The 16,026-nt window shown below is 42.5% G+C and overlaps 1 protein-coding gene across 2 annotated transcripts in view; it reads right to left on the bottom strand.

Annotated features, from left to right (window-relative positions):
- Positions 1 to 627: 627 nt before the first annotated feature.
- plekhg5b (pleckstrin homology domain containing, family G (with RhoGef domain) member 5b) overlaps positions 628 to 16,026 on the bottom strand; it is a 41,102-nt gene continuing 25,703 nt past the window's right edge. For both annotated transcript variants that reach the window (XM_088356868.1, XM_088356876.1), the window contains 13 exons: positions 8,086 to 8,271; positions 6,318 to 6,491; positions 5,665 to 5,760; positions 5,276 to 5,476; positions 4,930 to 5,040; positions 4,701 to 4,850; positions 4,476 to 4,613; positions 4,126 to 4,245; positions 3,901 to 4,033; positions 3,513 to 3,628; positions 3,279 to 3,436; positions 2,240 to 3,067; positions 628 to 1,990 (listed from right to left, as the gene is read on the bottom strand). In XM_088356868.1, the coding sequence (XP_088212994.1) occupies positions 1,981 to 1,990; positions 2,240 to 3,067; positions 3,279 to 3,436; positions 3,513 to 3,628; positions 3,901 to 4,033; positions 4,126 to 4,245; positions 4,476 to 4,613; positions 4,701 to 4,850; positions 4,930 to 5,040; positions 5,276 to 5,476; positions 5,665 to 5,760; positions 6,318 to 6,491; positions 8,086 to 8,271 (2,421 nt within the window). In that variant the 3' untranslated portion in view covers positions 628 to 1,980. The remainder of the gene's footprint in view (positions 1,991 to 2,239; positions 3,068 to 3,278; positions 3,437 to 3,512; positions 3,629 to 3,900; positions 4,034 to 4,125; positions 4,246 to 4,475; positions 4,614 to 4,700; positions 4,851 to 4,929; positions 5,041 to 5,275; positions 5,477 to 5,664; positions 5,761 to 6,317; positions 6,492 to 8,085; positions 8,272 to 16,026) is intronic.

Below are 16,026 nucleotides of genomic sequence, written 5' to 3'. Positions count from 1 at the left end.
TGATGATGGGTGGGATTCTGGGCTTCAGATTAAGGGACAAATCCCACAGGCGGGAGCGTCGCCGTAGTTCCCCCTGCAGTTTAGTGGCTCGTGTGGACTCAACATGCTGTAATCTGCAGATTAGCTGATATAATGAGCTGTAAATACAGTACAGCAAGGCCAGCCGCACTGCCTCAGAACACCTTTGCTGCCAAGAAGGTCAAGGTTGTTTGAGATCGGACCGATCGCTGTAGTCAGGTCAAATGTTTTGGGACATGATGTAAACCTGGAAAGAGTACCCCCCCCCCCCCCCCACCCGCCCAACCATCTTCTGTGAAGACTGTACAAGCTGTTGCAGTGTATCCATTTGATTTGACAGGTTTGCTCTTTCACACCAAACTCATCGAAGGGTGCCTTGATAGACTTAATTGGGGGGTGGGGTGGGGGGGTAGTCATTCAACTGAGCCACCACTGCTGCCCGCTTCCAGATGCTCTACTGAGTTACAGACGGTGACATTTTGCACCATCCCAAAATAATAATAAAAAAAGATGTTCTCTCACCACCTGTTGTCTGACTCCGAAAGGTTTTAATGCTTGATGGCTCCATTAGGGTGGATTAAACCATTAAAGCAGGGATTGCAACACACGTTTGCATTCTTTTTTTTTTTAATTCCGTAAGACACTTTTTTTAAAGTCAGGAAACACATGATTTCAGTTGGCAGCACATTGGTGGCCGACAAGAAAACTCATTTTAAGACTACGTCAACAAAAAAGAATGTACAAATATTGGAAGCACAATATCAACAACATCTTATTTATATTTATACATAAGCAAAATAACAAAGAAGCATTTTGACCACATTGGAGAGGAAAAAAAAAATTTACAATATCAGAATGAAATCATAATAATACATATAAATTCCCATTGAGACAAAGGAAAAGGCCCGAATTGGACTTGTGAAAGAAAAGATATATTCTCTCTCAAAAGAACTGTGATCAATAATACAAAATGTTTTTTTTCCTGGGATGAAACTATTTTTGTAATTTCTTTCTTGTAAATTATTTTATCATCAAAATGGTTCTGGTTTCAGATAAACTTAATCTCTTAAATTTACAACTTCATTCCCTTAATATTTTACCTTTTTCTCATGGCATTACAACTGTAATCTTGTAACTTTGCCCTTTCAGAACAGCAATTTTTTTCTCTTCAGTGAGACATTAATGCTCCTTTGTACAAAATAAATATTCAACATTAACAAAAGTAAACAGACAAAATCTTTGTGGTTTGGAAAGCTAAGTGTTAAAGTGTTTTATCTCCTGGGAAGAATTGGCGTAATATACTCGTAATATTCGACATCCTCTTCCAAACAATTTTTTTTCCAATCTTGCTACAAAAGCAAAAACACGACCGGCAAGAAAAGGTGCAGCCAAGTGACTGTCGTGTGTGTTGCAATATGTCGTAGTGCAGCAAAGCCCTCAACAGTCACTCCCGTTCTGGTCATGGTCTAGCTCCCCCCCGCACCTTACTGGGCAACAAGATCAACCAAAACTAGAAGCAAGAACGCTAACCAAGAGAAAATAATTTTGAAAAAAATGTCTTTGGTTGCATGGTCCACTTTTGGTCATTGATGAGTCAAACACAAATGTAGTTTTACTCCCTCGTGACTCCTCTTGTTTTCCTTTATAAATGTGCAATTACCTTTCCTCTTGTTGAAGCACATCAAAAAGTCTCAACAACACCCACTCTGGGTCTTGTTCAAGAGGTGCAGACGACCCCTCACGTTCTCTCGTGAAAGGTCAGTGGCGCCCCCTTGTGGTGCTACGTCCTCTGCAAAGTGCAAGCAGTGAAGGAGTCTCTCGGTTGCTGGCTCCCGGGGGACGACCGAAGCGGTGCTTGCTGTTGATGACCACGTGTATCGGCTGCCCGGAGCGGCGTTGAGAAAGAGAGGGAAGGGGAAAGAGAGTGCAGTCATGTCTCCGGGAAGAAAGTCAAGTTGGTGGTTACACCTCTCTGTGGACGTGAGAACACAAAAAGTAAGTCAAATGTACTACAGTTGATGGATCGATCAATCAAACAAGCCTACTCACAAAAAGTTGAGATATTTCCAGATGAACACAAGAAGGCCACTAAGCTTTACACTGACTAAGTACTGTTTGCAAATACCAAAGCACAATTAGCCTGATTTTTCAGCCAAAACGCCACAAATTTTGTAACTTTTTGTGAGTAGCGTCTCTTATCTGTGTAAATGAGGGCACTTACGACGCGGTAAGCGTAGAGTTGAGGACCAGAGTGGTGCGTATTCGATAAAGCTCTGCTAGCGTCAGTTTTTTGTGCTGCTGCACCGGCAATTTCCTTGCTATGGGCAAAATTTCTCCCGAATTGCAGCCAGCCGTCGGATCCGACTTCCTCTTAGCTTCTACGTCTGCGACACAAGGACCGCCCTCTTTGAGGACAGCGCGGCGGGGATCGTCTGGGAAGTCGGCGTCCTTACTCCCGAGCTCCGACAAGCTCTTGCTGTGCACCAGTGAAGACGCGTCCGTTGGCGACGGCTCGGCGCGGTTGAGCGAGAGTGCCGTTTTGGCGTGGAGGCGCTGCAGAAGGTTGTCCTCGGAGCGCGATAAGACCAGAGTGGAGAGGTTCTGGAGGCAGTGGACTCTTGACTGCACATGAGGACGTCGACGAGGTTTGCACGGCTGGACCACTGACAATTGTGAGCCAAGCGAGGCAGAATCCTCCTCTTCTTCGTCTTCTGCCTCCTCTGTGCCATCTTCTTCACTTTGCGGGGGCTGAAGTTCCCTGAGGAGTGACTCCGGGGAGAGTGTACCGTAGGCGCTGTCCATGGACAGAGAGCGACACTGAGGGTCAAGCTCGTCGCCCTCGGGATCCGGCTCCTGATCCACCTCAGAGTAAACAGCAGAGTTGGTCCTGTGAAGACCTGTGGGCCGCTCAATGTCCGACAGGGCAGAGACACTATCGGCTACATCGCTGTGTCCCTCGAGGCTAACAATAGCGGCAGAAGGTGTTTGTGATTCGGCCGGATCGTCGACATCCATCACTGACAACGTCTCAGTGGAACCATCTGATTGACTGAAAATTAACAGAAGAAAAGATGTCAGGTTCATAGGTTTTACTTCTAGTTATTTATGTACTGAATATGGGTATATTTTGTTGTTCTTATATCCATTTAAACATTTATAAATAAACATTTTAAATTCTATTTTTTTATATGTTTATTTTCACATTTATTTATCTCTGTTTTTAAAGACAGTTTTGGTCCTGCATATTTCTCCTCAAGTACCTTAAGTCATGTTGATCTTTGTGCCTCAGACATGGGGAACTCGCGTTGGAGTTGCTGCTCTCGTCCTCCTCATCTCGCTCTTCTTCGGCCTCCGTGCAACTCGTCAGAGAACTCTGCAGCCGAATCACTTCCTCGTTGCGGAGCCTCTGGAGTTGGTTCTGTGTCATGTAAAATGACAAGTTAAACAAACTCCTCCTGCCACTTTACAAAGGAAGAGATGCTGAGAAACCAAACCTGGACGTTGCAGATTGCCTCGATCCAGCTTCTCCCCTGGGGGGCGCTGTTGGCTTGGAAGGTGTAGGCGGCCACAGCGCTCCTGAACTCATTGAGGTAGATGAGGATGAAGGATCCTTCAGAGATGAGAGAGGGCAAAATGTTACATAGGTAGATTATTGAGGGTTGGCACAAGGAGGTCCGGCCAACGAGCTTCAAACAAACTGATTGGGGGACTCCAGTATTTCTATGTGGTTACGTCATAAGACTGAGTGATGAAGTCACTAAGCATGATTTCTTTCATAATTAAAAAGTTTGAATTATTCCAACTGCTCAATTTCAAATTCAACTTTGAATTTAAAAGAAGATCCTTCAGCTCGACACAACAGAGACGTCAGTGGCATGTCACCTGCGTCTTTCAGCTCCTTGCAGACGACGTTGTGGATGAGGAGAGGCTGCCGGATGATTTTAACCTTCTCGACTCTCTTCACGGGCTTTGTGATGAGCAGCAAGTCAGTGAAAAGGAAGCAGTAGACGTCCATCTATCGTGAAGAGAATCAGTCAATGATTAAGAAAAAATTACACACGCGCACACAAGGCAGAAAGATTAAAAGCAGGAGAAAATTGGCTTTACCCGGCTGTCTTTGCCCTCCTTCATCCTGAGCGCGCCCTCCAGGTGAAGCTGCCGAGTCTCCTCGGGAGACGTTCCTCTCATGGGAGCCATGAGGTCAAAGTGGTTGAACTCCTTGAGGATCTGAATGGGAACGCGTGGGTTGTCACCAAATAAATGCGCATGTTTGGGTTAAATCCAAGTTTTACTATATTTGCCGTCATTTTTTTTTTCAGGCCTCATTCTAAACTATCACTGAAAAATTACCCTGACCAAATACACAGCGGTGTAGGTCAAACCTACTGACATTTAAAATTGCAAATCCTGTTCACAGTTCCAAAATCCTGCAGAGCTCCACCGTTTTTTGTCCTCACCTTCTCCACCTCCTCGCTACTGCCCTCTACTGCCTCGTAGGAGTCGATGCGGGCACATGTGGTGGCCAGCCTCTGCTGCTCCTGACGCTGACGCATGTGGGAGTTGATGCTGTCGATGAAGCCCTCCACCGAGGCCACCTAGAGGTCAAGCATGACCGTTAGGGCAGTTTCAGGCTTGTTTTAATGATAAATGTGTGATAAGTGTGTATTCGATGTGCCCCTAACCATGCTGCCGATGACATCTCGGTCATTGGGCTCATCCGTCTTCTTGAGCACGCTCTTGAGCAGGAGGGGATATTTGGTCAGCCGCTGATGAGGTTTTGCTAACATGTCTGCCAATTTCAGACGATTGCACTGCTTGTGCGTCTCTGCCCACTGTCAACAGACAAGAGACTTGTTACACACCACAACACAAAAACACAGACTAGACCATTGGCTGTTGCCTCTGACTCACAGTAACATAGGTCCTGAAGAGTTCATTGTCCCTGAGAAGCGCTCGCATGTTCTCCATGCAGTTTTCCTCCTCCATGCAGTAGCGGATGTAAGGCTTGAACCTGGAGGCGAACTGAAGACAAACGCAACACTCGGCTCAGTACATGCACGGTTAGTGAGGCTGCCACTATCGCTTGATGGTACAGTAGAACTATTGGCTCCGACTGATATGGGCACAACAGGCAGAGTAAATGATGACCAAATATTTTGATTTCCTTAATGCTACACAAGTACTGTTACAAAATACGTAGATACATCAAAGTGACTGTGAAGCTGTGGAACCCTCTGTTTCAAAAGCTGCAACCCACCGTCCTGAATCCGTGCTCAAGGTCGGTGGGGTCGAGAAGAGCCCGCGCCTGCCTGGCTTTGTCTAACAGGGGGAGCATGACTTGGTTCCAGAAGGCCGTGTGCAGACGCACAATCTCCTGGATGTTGCTGAAGAGCCGCTGGGGTTCCACCTCGGTGAGCAGGCCACTCTCCTGAAGGTTGAGCAGGCCGCAGAGGAAGAGCTGCAAAAGCATCGATAAACTTAACACAGATGAAATTACTTGAGCTCTATGAGCGCATCACGTTGATTGGCTAATGTTTCAGGTAAAGGCTACTTGGTATTTTACGACTTCCAGCAAGCGATGTCTGTCATTCTGTGACCTTTGTATGTCTGCGTGTGGATGTACCGTGGTTGTTCTATTGGACTCACATCAGTGATGACTCGGAGTTTTTTAATATAGTTGGCTTCTGTGTGCAGCAGCTCCCATATTGCCTCCTGTTGGTGAAACTGTCTCCGTGTCAAAGTCTAAAATACATACGCACAAACAAACAAACAAAACACACAAACAAGTGAGTCAAACAAGTCTCAGCCTGAGAAATGTGCACATATCAGACAATGTAAGTTTATAGCATGTTATAAAATCATAGCACATGCGTATTGCCAAAGCAATAAATGGCTGGCTATCTTGGTTAGTCATGCACTTGTGCTTGCAATTAACAGCAGTGCGATAATTGTCTTGTAAACATCCCTCTGGGAAATCAGAGAAGGTAAACCATATGGAAGTAGTGTACTACGAGACCCTTCCAAGATTTTTTGGATAATAGTTTGTGGTTCATTTTTGGTTTTAACTATCAACAGTTTATACTATTAACGTGCACTAATAAAAACAAAAACAAAAAAACACTTAATATGCAATTAAAATCACTTTTGGGCCACTGTATTGCCACTCAAAAATTAGTGGATGTTTGTAGTGTAAAAATTAGGTAAGAGTATTTTGTTTTGTCATCACAGCAACAGTATGGCATAGCGAAATGGCTATTACCAAAGTTGAGAGGTTCTGGATATGAATTTGTTTGGGTTACCTCAGCATTGTCCAGTAACATCCGCCAGCTGTCTTCCAGGACCAAGTCGGGCTCCTGCTCGTCCTCCTCCTCCCAGGAGTCCTGGTGGAAGGAGAGCAGCCGCGGCACCTTGGGCAGCCCGAATAACGTGTACGAGTGCAGCTTGCTATGAAGCTGCTCCAGTCGGTCCACTTCCTGTTGGCCACAAAGTTGACTGTTATGATGGAACATGGCGACGCCGGCCGGCCCTTAATGTCACAAAAACGAGTTGTGTGCAGGGTGAACCTTCTAACAATGGGCTTCAAAGGAAGAGATGGCAAACGGAAGAAGAGGCCCTTTTACGTAATTATGAAATCAAATTGTGTGTGGGGAGAACATTCTAACAATGGGCTTCAAGGCAGGGATGTCAAATTAAAGAAACAAAGGACAGCCAGGGGTAGGGGTCATAGATACATGATTGCTCAAAGGGGTGTGTGTGTGTGTGTGTGTGTGTGTGTGTGTGTGTGTGTGTGTGTGTGTGCGTGCGTGTGGTTGGAGCAAATATTGAGGTGCAAAAGGTCTAGGTCCCGCTGGAGGATCTCAGACTCTGGGGAGGTTAAAGGGCCTGACAGAGTGAATAGACACGAGCCCACCCCTGACAGGTGACTGACAGATTGTCTCTCTAGCAGACGTCTGTCTCTGGGTGGGATGTGAACTCACAAGGGGGAAGTAACACAATGTTTTTATGAGGGCTTTGTTGCAAGCAAGGTTTACTGCTATTTAGGACCGTGAAACACTTCCATTCTCTGCTCAGCTCTTTATTCTAAAGTCTAAATATTTACACATTTGGATAGGTTATTTATTCCCACGTCAACAAAGGAAAGGACAACAAAGGAGTTCAGCAGAAAAAAAAAACCCAGTGAAATTAAAAACTGGGTGTAACCAGTAGTCACTGTCAGATTAATATCTGGCAAGATCATTGAAGATTTGTTACAAATAATTCTGGTTTCACTTTGCCGAGGAAATCTTTCTCAGGAAAAGACACCATCACATCCAACTGTTAACGCTGACAAGGGTGATGATTTGGCAAACATTAACTTCATCGCTTCTGAAACTTACTGTAAAATCCAGTAAATCACATGTGTATCATATGACCTGCACGCCGACAATCTACAAATGATCATTGTTTTCCAAAGTGAACGCAAATGTATTATTTTAATAACACACAAAGAATCTACTGTATCTGCTTATGGAGGACAACAGAATTCGGTGATACTGTTGAGAGGCTCAAATTCTAAAGATTTGATCAATTAAAACAATTATCCAAATAATTATTGATTTGGTAATGGCTTAATTTATTGTTTCGTAACATACGTAGTTTTGACATTTGTGCGCATCACAGTAATTTGAAATGAATATAAAAAATCTAACTTTAATTTAAAACAACGGCCTTCTACTGTTACACTAAAAACTTTCATAAAGAAAATAACCAATGTCAACAATTTCGTTTTGAACGTGAGGGACAAGCAGTACGGAACATTTCCTCTGACAGCTCATTTCCAAAAGTGCTGGCAGGAAAATATCTGAGCCAACAGTATTTGGAGGGAAATGATCTCACCACCAGCACCATTGAACTCCTCCCCACAGTTGCCTTACTACAGCTTTATTGTAATGTTCTCTTTTCATTACCAGCAAGCCATTCAAGCCAAACAGGAAGTCGTCACACGGTTGCCTTGGTCTGCTATTTTTTAAATTTCTGGCCAACTAGACGCCGTTATTGGTCAAAGAAGAAGAAGTCATATGGGCTTACCTTGCCGAAGGATGCTGCTGCGGCGTTGGAGCTGAAAAAGCCACTGAAGCGGCTGGCGGCTCGGTTCTTCCAACTGTCAGGACCGGAGCCGGGCAGCGAGCCACCTAGCTGCCCGAGCGTATCTGGTGTGGGAATGTTGGTCTCTCCCAGAAACTCGGTCATGTTCTTCCTCCGCCGAGACTGACCCTGCGGGTGTGGAGAGGATGGAACTTAGCAAGGAGAAACTTGGCAAAGAACTTCACAGCACTTTTTAATGTAAATCACTGAATGTTCACATCTTGACAATTTAGACTTTTTAACATTGAATCTGAACCCTGAACCCCCTACTAGTCTAAAAACAGGGCTCTGATTAATATTGTGTTTGTGGAATATGAATTAAGCAGCAACATCCACCTGTTTTTATCCATCTCAGGAGACGGCCATATTGCCACTTGCTGTCGAGTGAAAATGACGGGATTCGTCATTACCAGAGCCGAGCAACTGTGATGTCTTTTTCAGTCGACAGCATGTGGAAAAATGGCCGCCCACCCCCAAGATGGATAAAAACAGGCATATTGCTCAGGTGGCTATTCATTAGTTTTCAATGTAAAATTATTTTAACTTGTGCTATTAATTGTTCCTAGCACAGAGAAGCATTTCCAACTTGCAAGTATTAGTTCACCATGAGATGCCATTGTTAGACTAAACAACATTAAGGCTACTTTAACATTTAAAATCATTAAGCGGACAGATAGACAGACAGTACAGGGTGGTCACAGGACAGTGACAATGAAAGAAAATGAAAGAAGTATCAGTATTACCCCCATCTCTCGGGAAAACAGAAATGTTCCAGATGGATGAATGGAACGAGGGAAATACATAAAGGGGAGACACAAACAGGAAGTTTTCCGGGGAATTTGGCGTTGGAGATGACATCAGCAGGGCCATTAAAGCAGTCAGACACAAACAGGAGAGGGAAGGACGGCCACTTCCTTGCAGTGAATGCTCATTACATCACAGAAAGTTAGCTCCATTCCAAGACTGACCACTCATAGCCCCCCCCCCAACACACACACTACCCCACTATTGTTACCCTGTCAGCATGCCCCGCCGTGCACCCTTCACTTTACGAGCACCAACCGAGCAAACAAACAGGGGCCGCCGCCGCCGTATCTGAGGAAGCACTTGTTTTTTACCGCCGCAGTGTCAGTGATGAGGAATCTACCGCTAAGGGGGGGTGTCAGGGAGAGAATTCCCCCCGCACCTTCAAATATAGTTTCAAGGACCTCACATTCCACCACGTTGACACCAGCAATGGAACACAATTCCAAACAAATTCCTTTGCAGACGCAAACAAACACCAGAGACACGTTTGTGCTCAAAGCTGATTGGGTGAAGGCTTATGGTCAGACCCAGGAGGAGGTCGGTGCATGGACCACTAAGATTTCGTGACCTTTACACAAGACAATTTGTTAAATGGAGAATGACCCCCACACACAAGAAAAAGATTGCTTTGATTTTATATTTATATTAAACCACAAACTGTATACTGTGAGTCAGAATTAAAAAAAAACTTGGAAATGGAACAATTTGGTGTCTCACTTGTCAACATTTGATGACCAAACAATCCGATTACTTCTCATATCAAGCAATTATTCACAATGAGTAAAAAGAGCTGGATCACAAAAACCTGAGCGAATACACAATTGTAAATGAGTTGATCGTCTCTTCTTTTACACTCAATGGTGTGATTCCATAGCTTTAAAAAAAAATAATAATAATGCACTCCATTCCATTCACGCAATCGTAACAAAGCACACCTAACCCTACAAACGAAAGATAAAGAATAAAAGATAACTACCGGTTTTTGAGGGACTCTCTGGGCCAACAGACCGAATAAGAAGGTTTTCAGGGACTAATGAGGTAAGACTGGTGGAGACCTCCACAAAATCTGTTTAAACTATCACCAACATTTCGGAACTTCCTCCACTTTGTCTGGGGGAAGAGTAAAGACATGCAGTACAACAAAGCGACAGTGAGAACCAATTATGATGATTTGTTTGAATAAACCGACAACCTTGGCATGTCAAACGCAGAAGCTTCCTGCCTCCATTTTGGTCACCTCCATGCATTCATCTCTGATTATTTAAATAAAGGAACCAAGATTGTGACCAAAAGAACTATTGCTCAGCAAAATGATGACTTCTTGTAATTGTGTTCACAACTTCAGCAAATGATAAAGGAACATATGGAACCGTTTTGGTCTTTCAGCCTATGTTCTCCTCCGCTGACAGTTGAACTGAATACAATCTATTGATTTCTTTTGGGGTTCAGGGTTCACATTTTATGATAATGATGCAAACAAAGCCTTTGAAAAAAGAAGAAAGAAAAAGGAAGAAGCAAACAACATTGAGGAAGTTCTGATTAGTGTCCTTCTCCACTTACCATTGAAGCCAGAGGCATGTCAAAATTAACAAAAACCATACTGATCCCTCAAATGGACTCATGGGTCGCAGCCCATTCTGGAACCAACTTCTGCAGTTTTTCTCCTTTTTAAACTGTCCTGCATCCAGTCGACTCGTGGCTCTTGTCTACCTGGAGGGGTTACGGTCCAGGACCCGGTTGGAGTGGCCACAGGGTAATGCCGTTCCACAAAGAATTATTTTCCTGACGAGGGGGACGCCCAGGCGGTGTAGCGAAGCTCCTGGCTGCTTGCATATCATGCGGACACTGGCATGAAGTCATAGCAACCAGGAGGATCCTGCCTCATTGTGTTGGCCAGGAAAGAGGACGCGAGGCAGCAGACCCCTGCCCCCTCACCTCCCACCGGAGGGAAGGGGCTGATTTGAATATTTGGAGGCAGAGCTTCAAGGCAACAGCTTGCAGTGCTATGATTAAAAGAATGATTTCTTCAACGTTTAGTTGAAACCATGAATGGAGCAGATTATTTCCATGTTTATCATTCCTTCCATTTGTTTCAAAATCTAACTTAAGGCCATTCAACAACTCTGAGGTTTTGCTCACTTGGCTAATTGTACCTAAAACATTTGTGAACCTGTCAGGCCATTGCCCGGCAGTGATGTTCCAAGCCACAAAGCCTCCATTTACAGTAAGAAAGCGAGGGGGGGACCGTCTAGGTTAATGATATTAAACCTCACTCTCAGCCTTATCTTATCAATGGCCATTTGCGGCAGTAACCTTGGCTGAGAAATGGGAAAACCCTTACATGGGAGAGGACTGTATGTTAATACTTCCCCTCTCCCATCACTGATAACAGTTCTCCTTGATCAACGATGGGAAAACACAACACTGCAACCTTCCCGAAAGCGTCAAAACACACAGACATTGGCCTGCACAAAAATGTCCTTTGCACAACCAGGAAATGGATCTGACAACAAATCCCCTGCTGTGAACACATGCTTCACACTGAAGAGGTCACACAAACTGTTGACATGGTATTGAAAAAAAAATCTGGGTTACCCCAGTGCCTCGCAATTATTTTCTGTTTTACCCTCCAGGATGAAGATAATACCCCCCACCCAACTCTCCTTGGTTACTATATTTCATTTGTCTATAATGTTGTTATAAGGACACCACTGCATAATATTGTATCCTTAACTGCACCTCTCTGGTAAAGTAAATATTGATAGCTAATTTATACTTGCCTACCACAGCCAGTTAGAACAAAGACTAATCCATAGAGGATGATTGAAACTATCGATTTATTGAACAAATGCTAACAAAGTGATGTAAACAAAAGTACATTCTGAGCACACCTACGGGTAGCCTCAATTGACACTGTCACTGTACACCACAGCGACTAATACAACAACCAGGAAATAGACAGTACCGTCTTCACATGTCAACTTACACATCACTAAACAGAGCAGACCGTCCCTCTAAACTTTAGAGTCTAAAGTTATGCAGCTTCAGTTTCACAGTCATACTTAGAAAGGTGTCAAACGTATGGATGGTGGCCCAATGTGGACCAAACTCAAACCTGCACCTCACATGCATATACTGCATTTTTGATGGCAATGAAGAGTATGTATGACAATGATCCAGGAATTACTGTATAACAAATGTACATACCTTTATTTTACAAACTTTCCTAATGATTTTTAGACATGCTAGCAGTTTGCCTCTAACCGCATAGTTATTGGGCTCTGTGACCAAATACGTTCAGCACTAGGAGGATGAAGATGTAGTGTGACTGTCATTTGTGATGGAAGATCCACAGGGTAACTGGTCAAAAGGTCAATACGTCCCCGCCGTCACCACCAACCCAAAAGATGAAGCATTGACGCCGTTTCTGCTTGAGAGCTTTCTAATCGGTTTCATAAATAAAACAAAATAAACATACTGACTACTGCAGGTTGTTGATTTTGTCACACAAATGTGGAGATAATCAGATGTTGACACGAGTTAAATAAAAGGAAAAATGTATTTTACATAACGGTGCTTCTAGTGTTGCACATTTTTAAGAAGGAAACTTAAAGTGAAAAGGCTTGATCACATTTCACCAGTGGTCCAGAAACAAAGATTACTGGAATTATTTACTCAAATATTTGCTGTATTCAAACTAACTTTGGGAAAATAATGCAAGATAAGCATTTGATATGCACGTCATTGCCAACTTCATTTTTGAAGGTTTGCAAAAACAGGTTTTAATCTTATTGTCTGTAGGTGAACATTTTCAAAAACGCAAATAAATAAAACAATTCCCATTGAACAGAATTCATTGAGTCATGAAACAACAACTAAGCAAGGCTCAGTGCCTCTCACCTGACAGTCATTTGCTTGGTAAACGTCCGGTTGTGGAGACTCTGGGATCTCCACTTGAAGAAGGTCCCAGCTGTACCATGACGACAGGCGACTATAGCGCATCATTTAATTATTCAGGCAAATCAATATTCAAACAATTCTGTCGGGAAGACAGGGCTCAGAATAATAGCAGTAGTTCAAAACTGAAACTGAACTAACACGACCGGATCCTGCAGGTACGAAGTGCTACAGGCCGAAGGTCACGCATGCACTCATCCCCACCTAAGGGTGTCAGGAGATCTCTTTTGCCCTACAGCACGCACACAACACACACACATACTTCTGCTGCTCCACCCACAAGACGCAGTCAGCATATTGAACTACACTAGATCTTTGTAGGTTCAATTCAGCAAGAGAAAAATGAGAAAGTCAAAATATTTAAACGTGTTACACTTGAAACACACACAATTTGTAATTTATCGATATTAGTTTGTACCATTAGCATTATTGTTTTTACCATACGCATGAGGAGGAAAACTGAGCTGCAAAGTGGTCATATTTTATTTAAGGTTTTGAGTAGGGATGGGCAAGTACCAAAACCAAGGTTTTGAGTAGGGATGGGCAAGTACCAAAATCAATGTAAAAATTAGAAGAATAGAAAATTGCCATTGATTTAATTTAAAGGTAAAATTCTATGTTTGGATTCATTCATTCTAACCCATTCTTTAAAACTATCTGTCATTGTTTTGGGGGGATTTTATGTGTAAAAAGTTCTAGTTGCATTGGTGGTTGGTATCGGTAACTATTCAAGAACTGAGTACTTGTCCCGGTATCGGTCTCAAAAAAAGGGATATCGAACACTCCTAATATTAAGTATGTTTTATTAAGCCATTCACTGATACTTGTCTATTCAGAAATTATATTGTCGGTATTAGACAGCGACTCATTGGAGAGTGAGTCAGATCAAACGCCGCCAAGAAGACACATGTGACCGCCACTCAGTCGGTCATTGACATGCAAAACCAGCCACACGCTAGCCAACGTGCAACCCAACACTCCCATTGTGAGCCATCAGACAAGTCTGATAGAGACTCTCAAGCTCTGTAGAAATAACATGAAGCGGATTCAAGAGTTAACTGCATAGTTTGGGGAAAAAGGAAGTTAATGAAGACAATTGCTTACACACAAAGAAATGAATACAATAAAACAGAGGACAGAGTGTATAAATACTTTCTTTCGTTGGCCACACTCGTCAACGTCTTATCACTCACATGAACTTTACACAGTCGTGAAGACTTCTGGGGGTTTTTAAGTAATATTTCCAAAGTCCAGACTTTATTATGAGATAATGGTAACCATCTGAAATGCCAGTACAGTAAAAAATTACATCATCCTAAGTATATTAACGCAAGTCAAGTCAGCAATGCGACATGGGCACTCACTGCAATTAACTGTGCAGGCAAATATTATTTGATGGATATATTCAAACTCATTCGTTTTGGGGTACTGGAAAGCTACCTAGAATCTATGAGTGGCCAAAGTTTATTTTGTGGAAAGAGGAAAAGGAGATATTGTGACATTAATCAAGACTGAAGTTTGTAAAAAAATTGTTTAGCACACATTTGAAATGTTTGCATGATTGTGCAAGTTTGAACTCCATCCAAACCAAAGTCATTAGGTTCATTGGATCTCCAAGCTAAAATGGCTTGGCTGCTATGAAGGGATTTAAATAATGGGCATTAACATTTTAACAGGAACTAATCCTTCTTGATTACAACAGTCTTAAGATTCCAAATGGTGCTTAAATTAGTTGGCGGTATAATTAAAAAAGTCCAATCTTGTTCTGGAAAGCAGGTCATACAATACAGTATTTCTCTTTCATGGCCTAGTTGCAATCTCAGAAACATTTTATTTACTGTTCTGGCAGTGTTCAAAACAAAAACACCTGGATAACATTAACAGTGAATTTAACTTTGTTGCTTGAATCCAGAAGGGAGATATTTTGAATAAAAATAGTTTTGTGGAAAATCCACGATTTGCTTTTTGTCTTGAAAATTAATCACCATAATTTTTGCCAGGGGTGTATTGGCAACATGCCACAATTTCTTAGAAAGGACAGCCTGTCAAAAAGCATAGAGTCTGGTTAAAAAAATTATTAAAAAAATGGATGCTGGCCAATGGAAAAATTGAGGTTTTTCTTTTTTTTTGCGGGGGGGGGGTTAAAAAGGCCTTCTTGTGTAATGTTTCGTGATATAGGCTGTAGGCAAGCTGATCATGTACATATATATATATATATATATATATATATAAAAAAAAAGGGGGGGGGGACTTAAAATTATGTACTTAGCCAAATCTATTAAATTCTGCTAACTCTGACAATTCAGTCCAAGTAAAGTGGTATGGTTTCAGTCAAGCGCATAACCTTTGAGTGTAAACTGCTAATTTAGTTACTTTTTGCATGCGAGCTAAAGTTGAACTTGAGGTCACTTTTAAAAAGATAAGTCACTGCCTTTATAGGAATTATCAAATAGTATTGCCGGAATTCGTCTCAGACCAATCAGATTGCTCAGCTGAGGCTCCCTTGTAAAATAATCATCCAGCTCATCACAACCTTGAAGGAGACAATAACAAGCAGCAGTTGACTACGATGGAGTCTTAATAAAATATAAACAAAGAGTAAGCCAGTAGAGAAGTGACCGACAGAAACCTAAAGCTAGGACATATTTCAGCAGAGCCCAATGGTTCCACAACATGGAGGTACGTGATTTTGAAGGGTAATATACTCAAGTTTATTCATCAATCATATATCCAGCTATCAATTTCAAGTCCCCAATAACAGCATTATAAAATATGTACCACTTATTAAAAGAAAAAAATTCAGGTTGACGTGTCAAAAACTGCAATCTGTTTATATAATATTGACGTGCTTTTCTACCCCTATTGACCTGATAACTAATTTTGTACTCATTTCATGAGTGTTTTCCCTGTTTCACTGCAGCTAAGAGGGTCATTTTAACAACTGGCTTGCCATTTCTACATAAAAACAACTCCCAACTGGATGACTAGCTGTAAAATAATGACTGTCTCACAGTTTACAAACACAAAGACAATGACATATCCCATGATGCAACGGGAGGTCTGACGCTACTCGAATCAAAGAGACTTCCTTAGCAACCGGGATGTTTGTGTTTTGTTTCG

The sequence above is a fragment of the Syngnathus floridae genome, chromosome 2, assembly GCF_059516105.1.
Source record: "Syngnathus floridae isolate MCC-2025c chromosome 2, RoL_Sflo_1.0, whole genome shotgun sequence".
Classification (NCBI taxonomy): domain Eukaryota; kingdom Metazoa; phylum Chordata; class Actinopteri; order Syngnathiformes; family Syngnathidae; genus Syngnathus; species Syngnathus floridae.
This window is presented reverse-complemented; position numbering and strand designations above follow the sequence as displayed.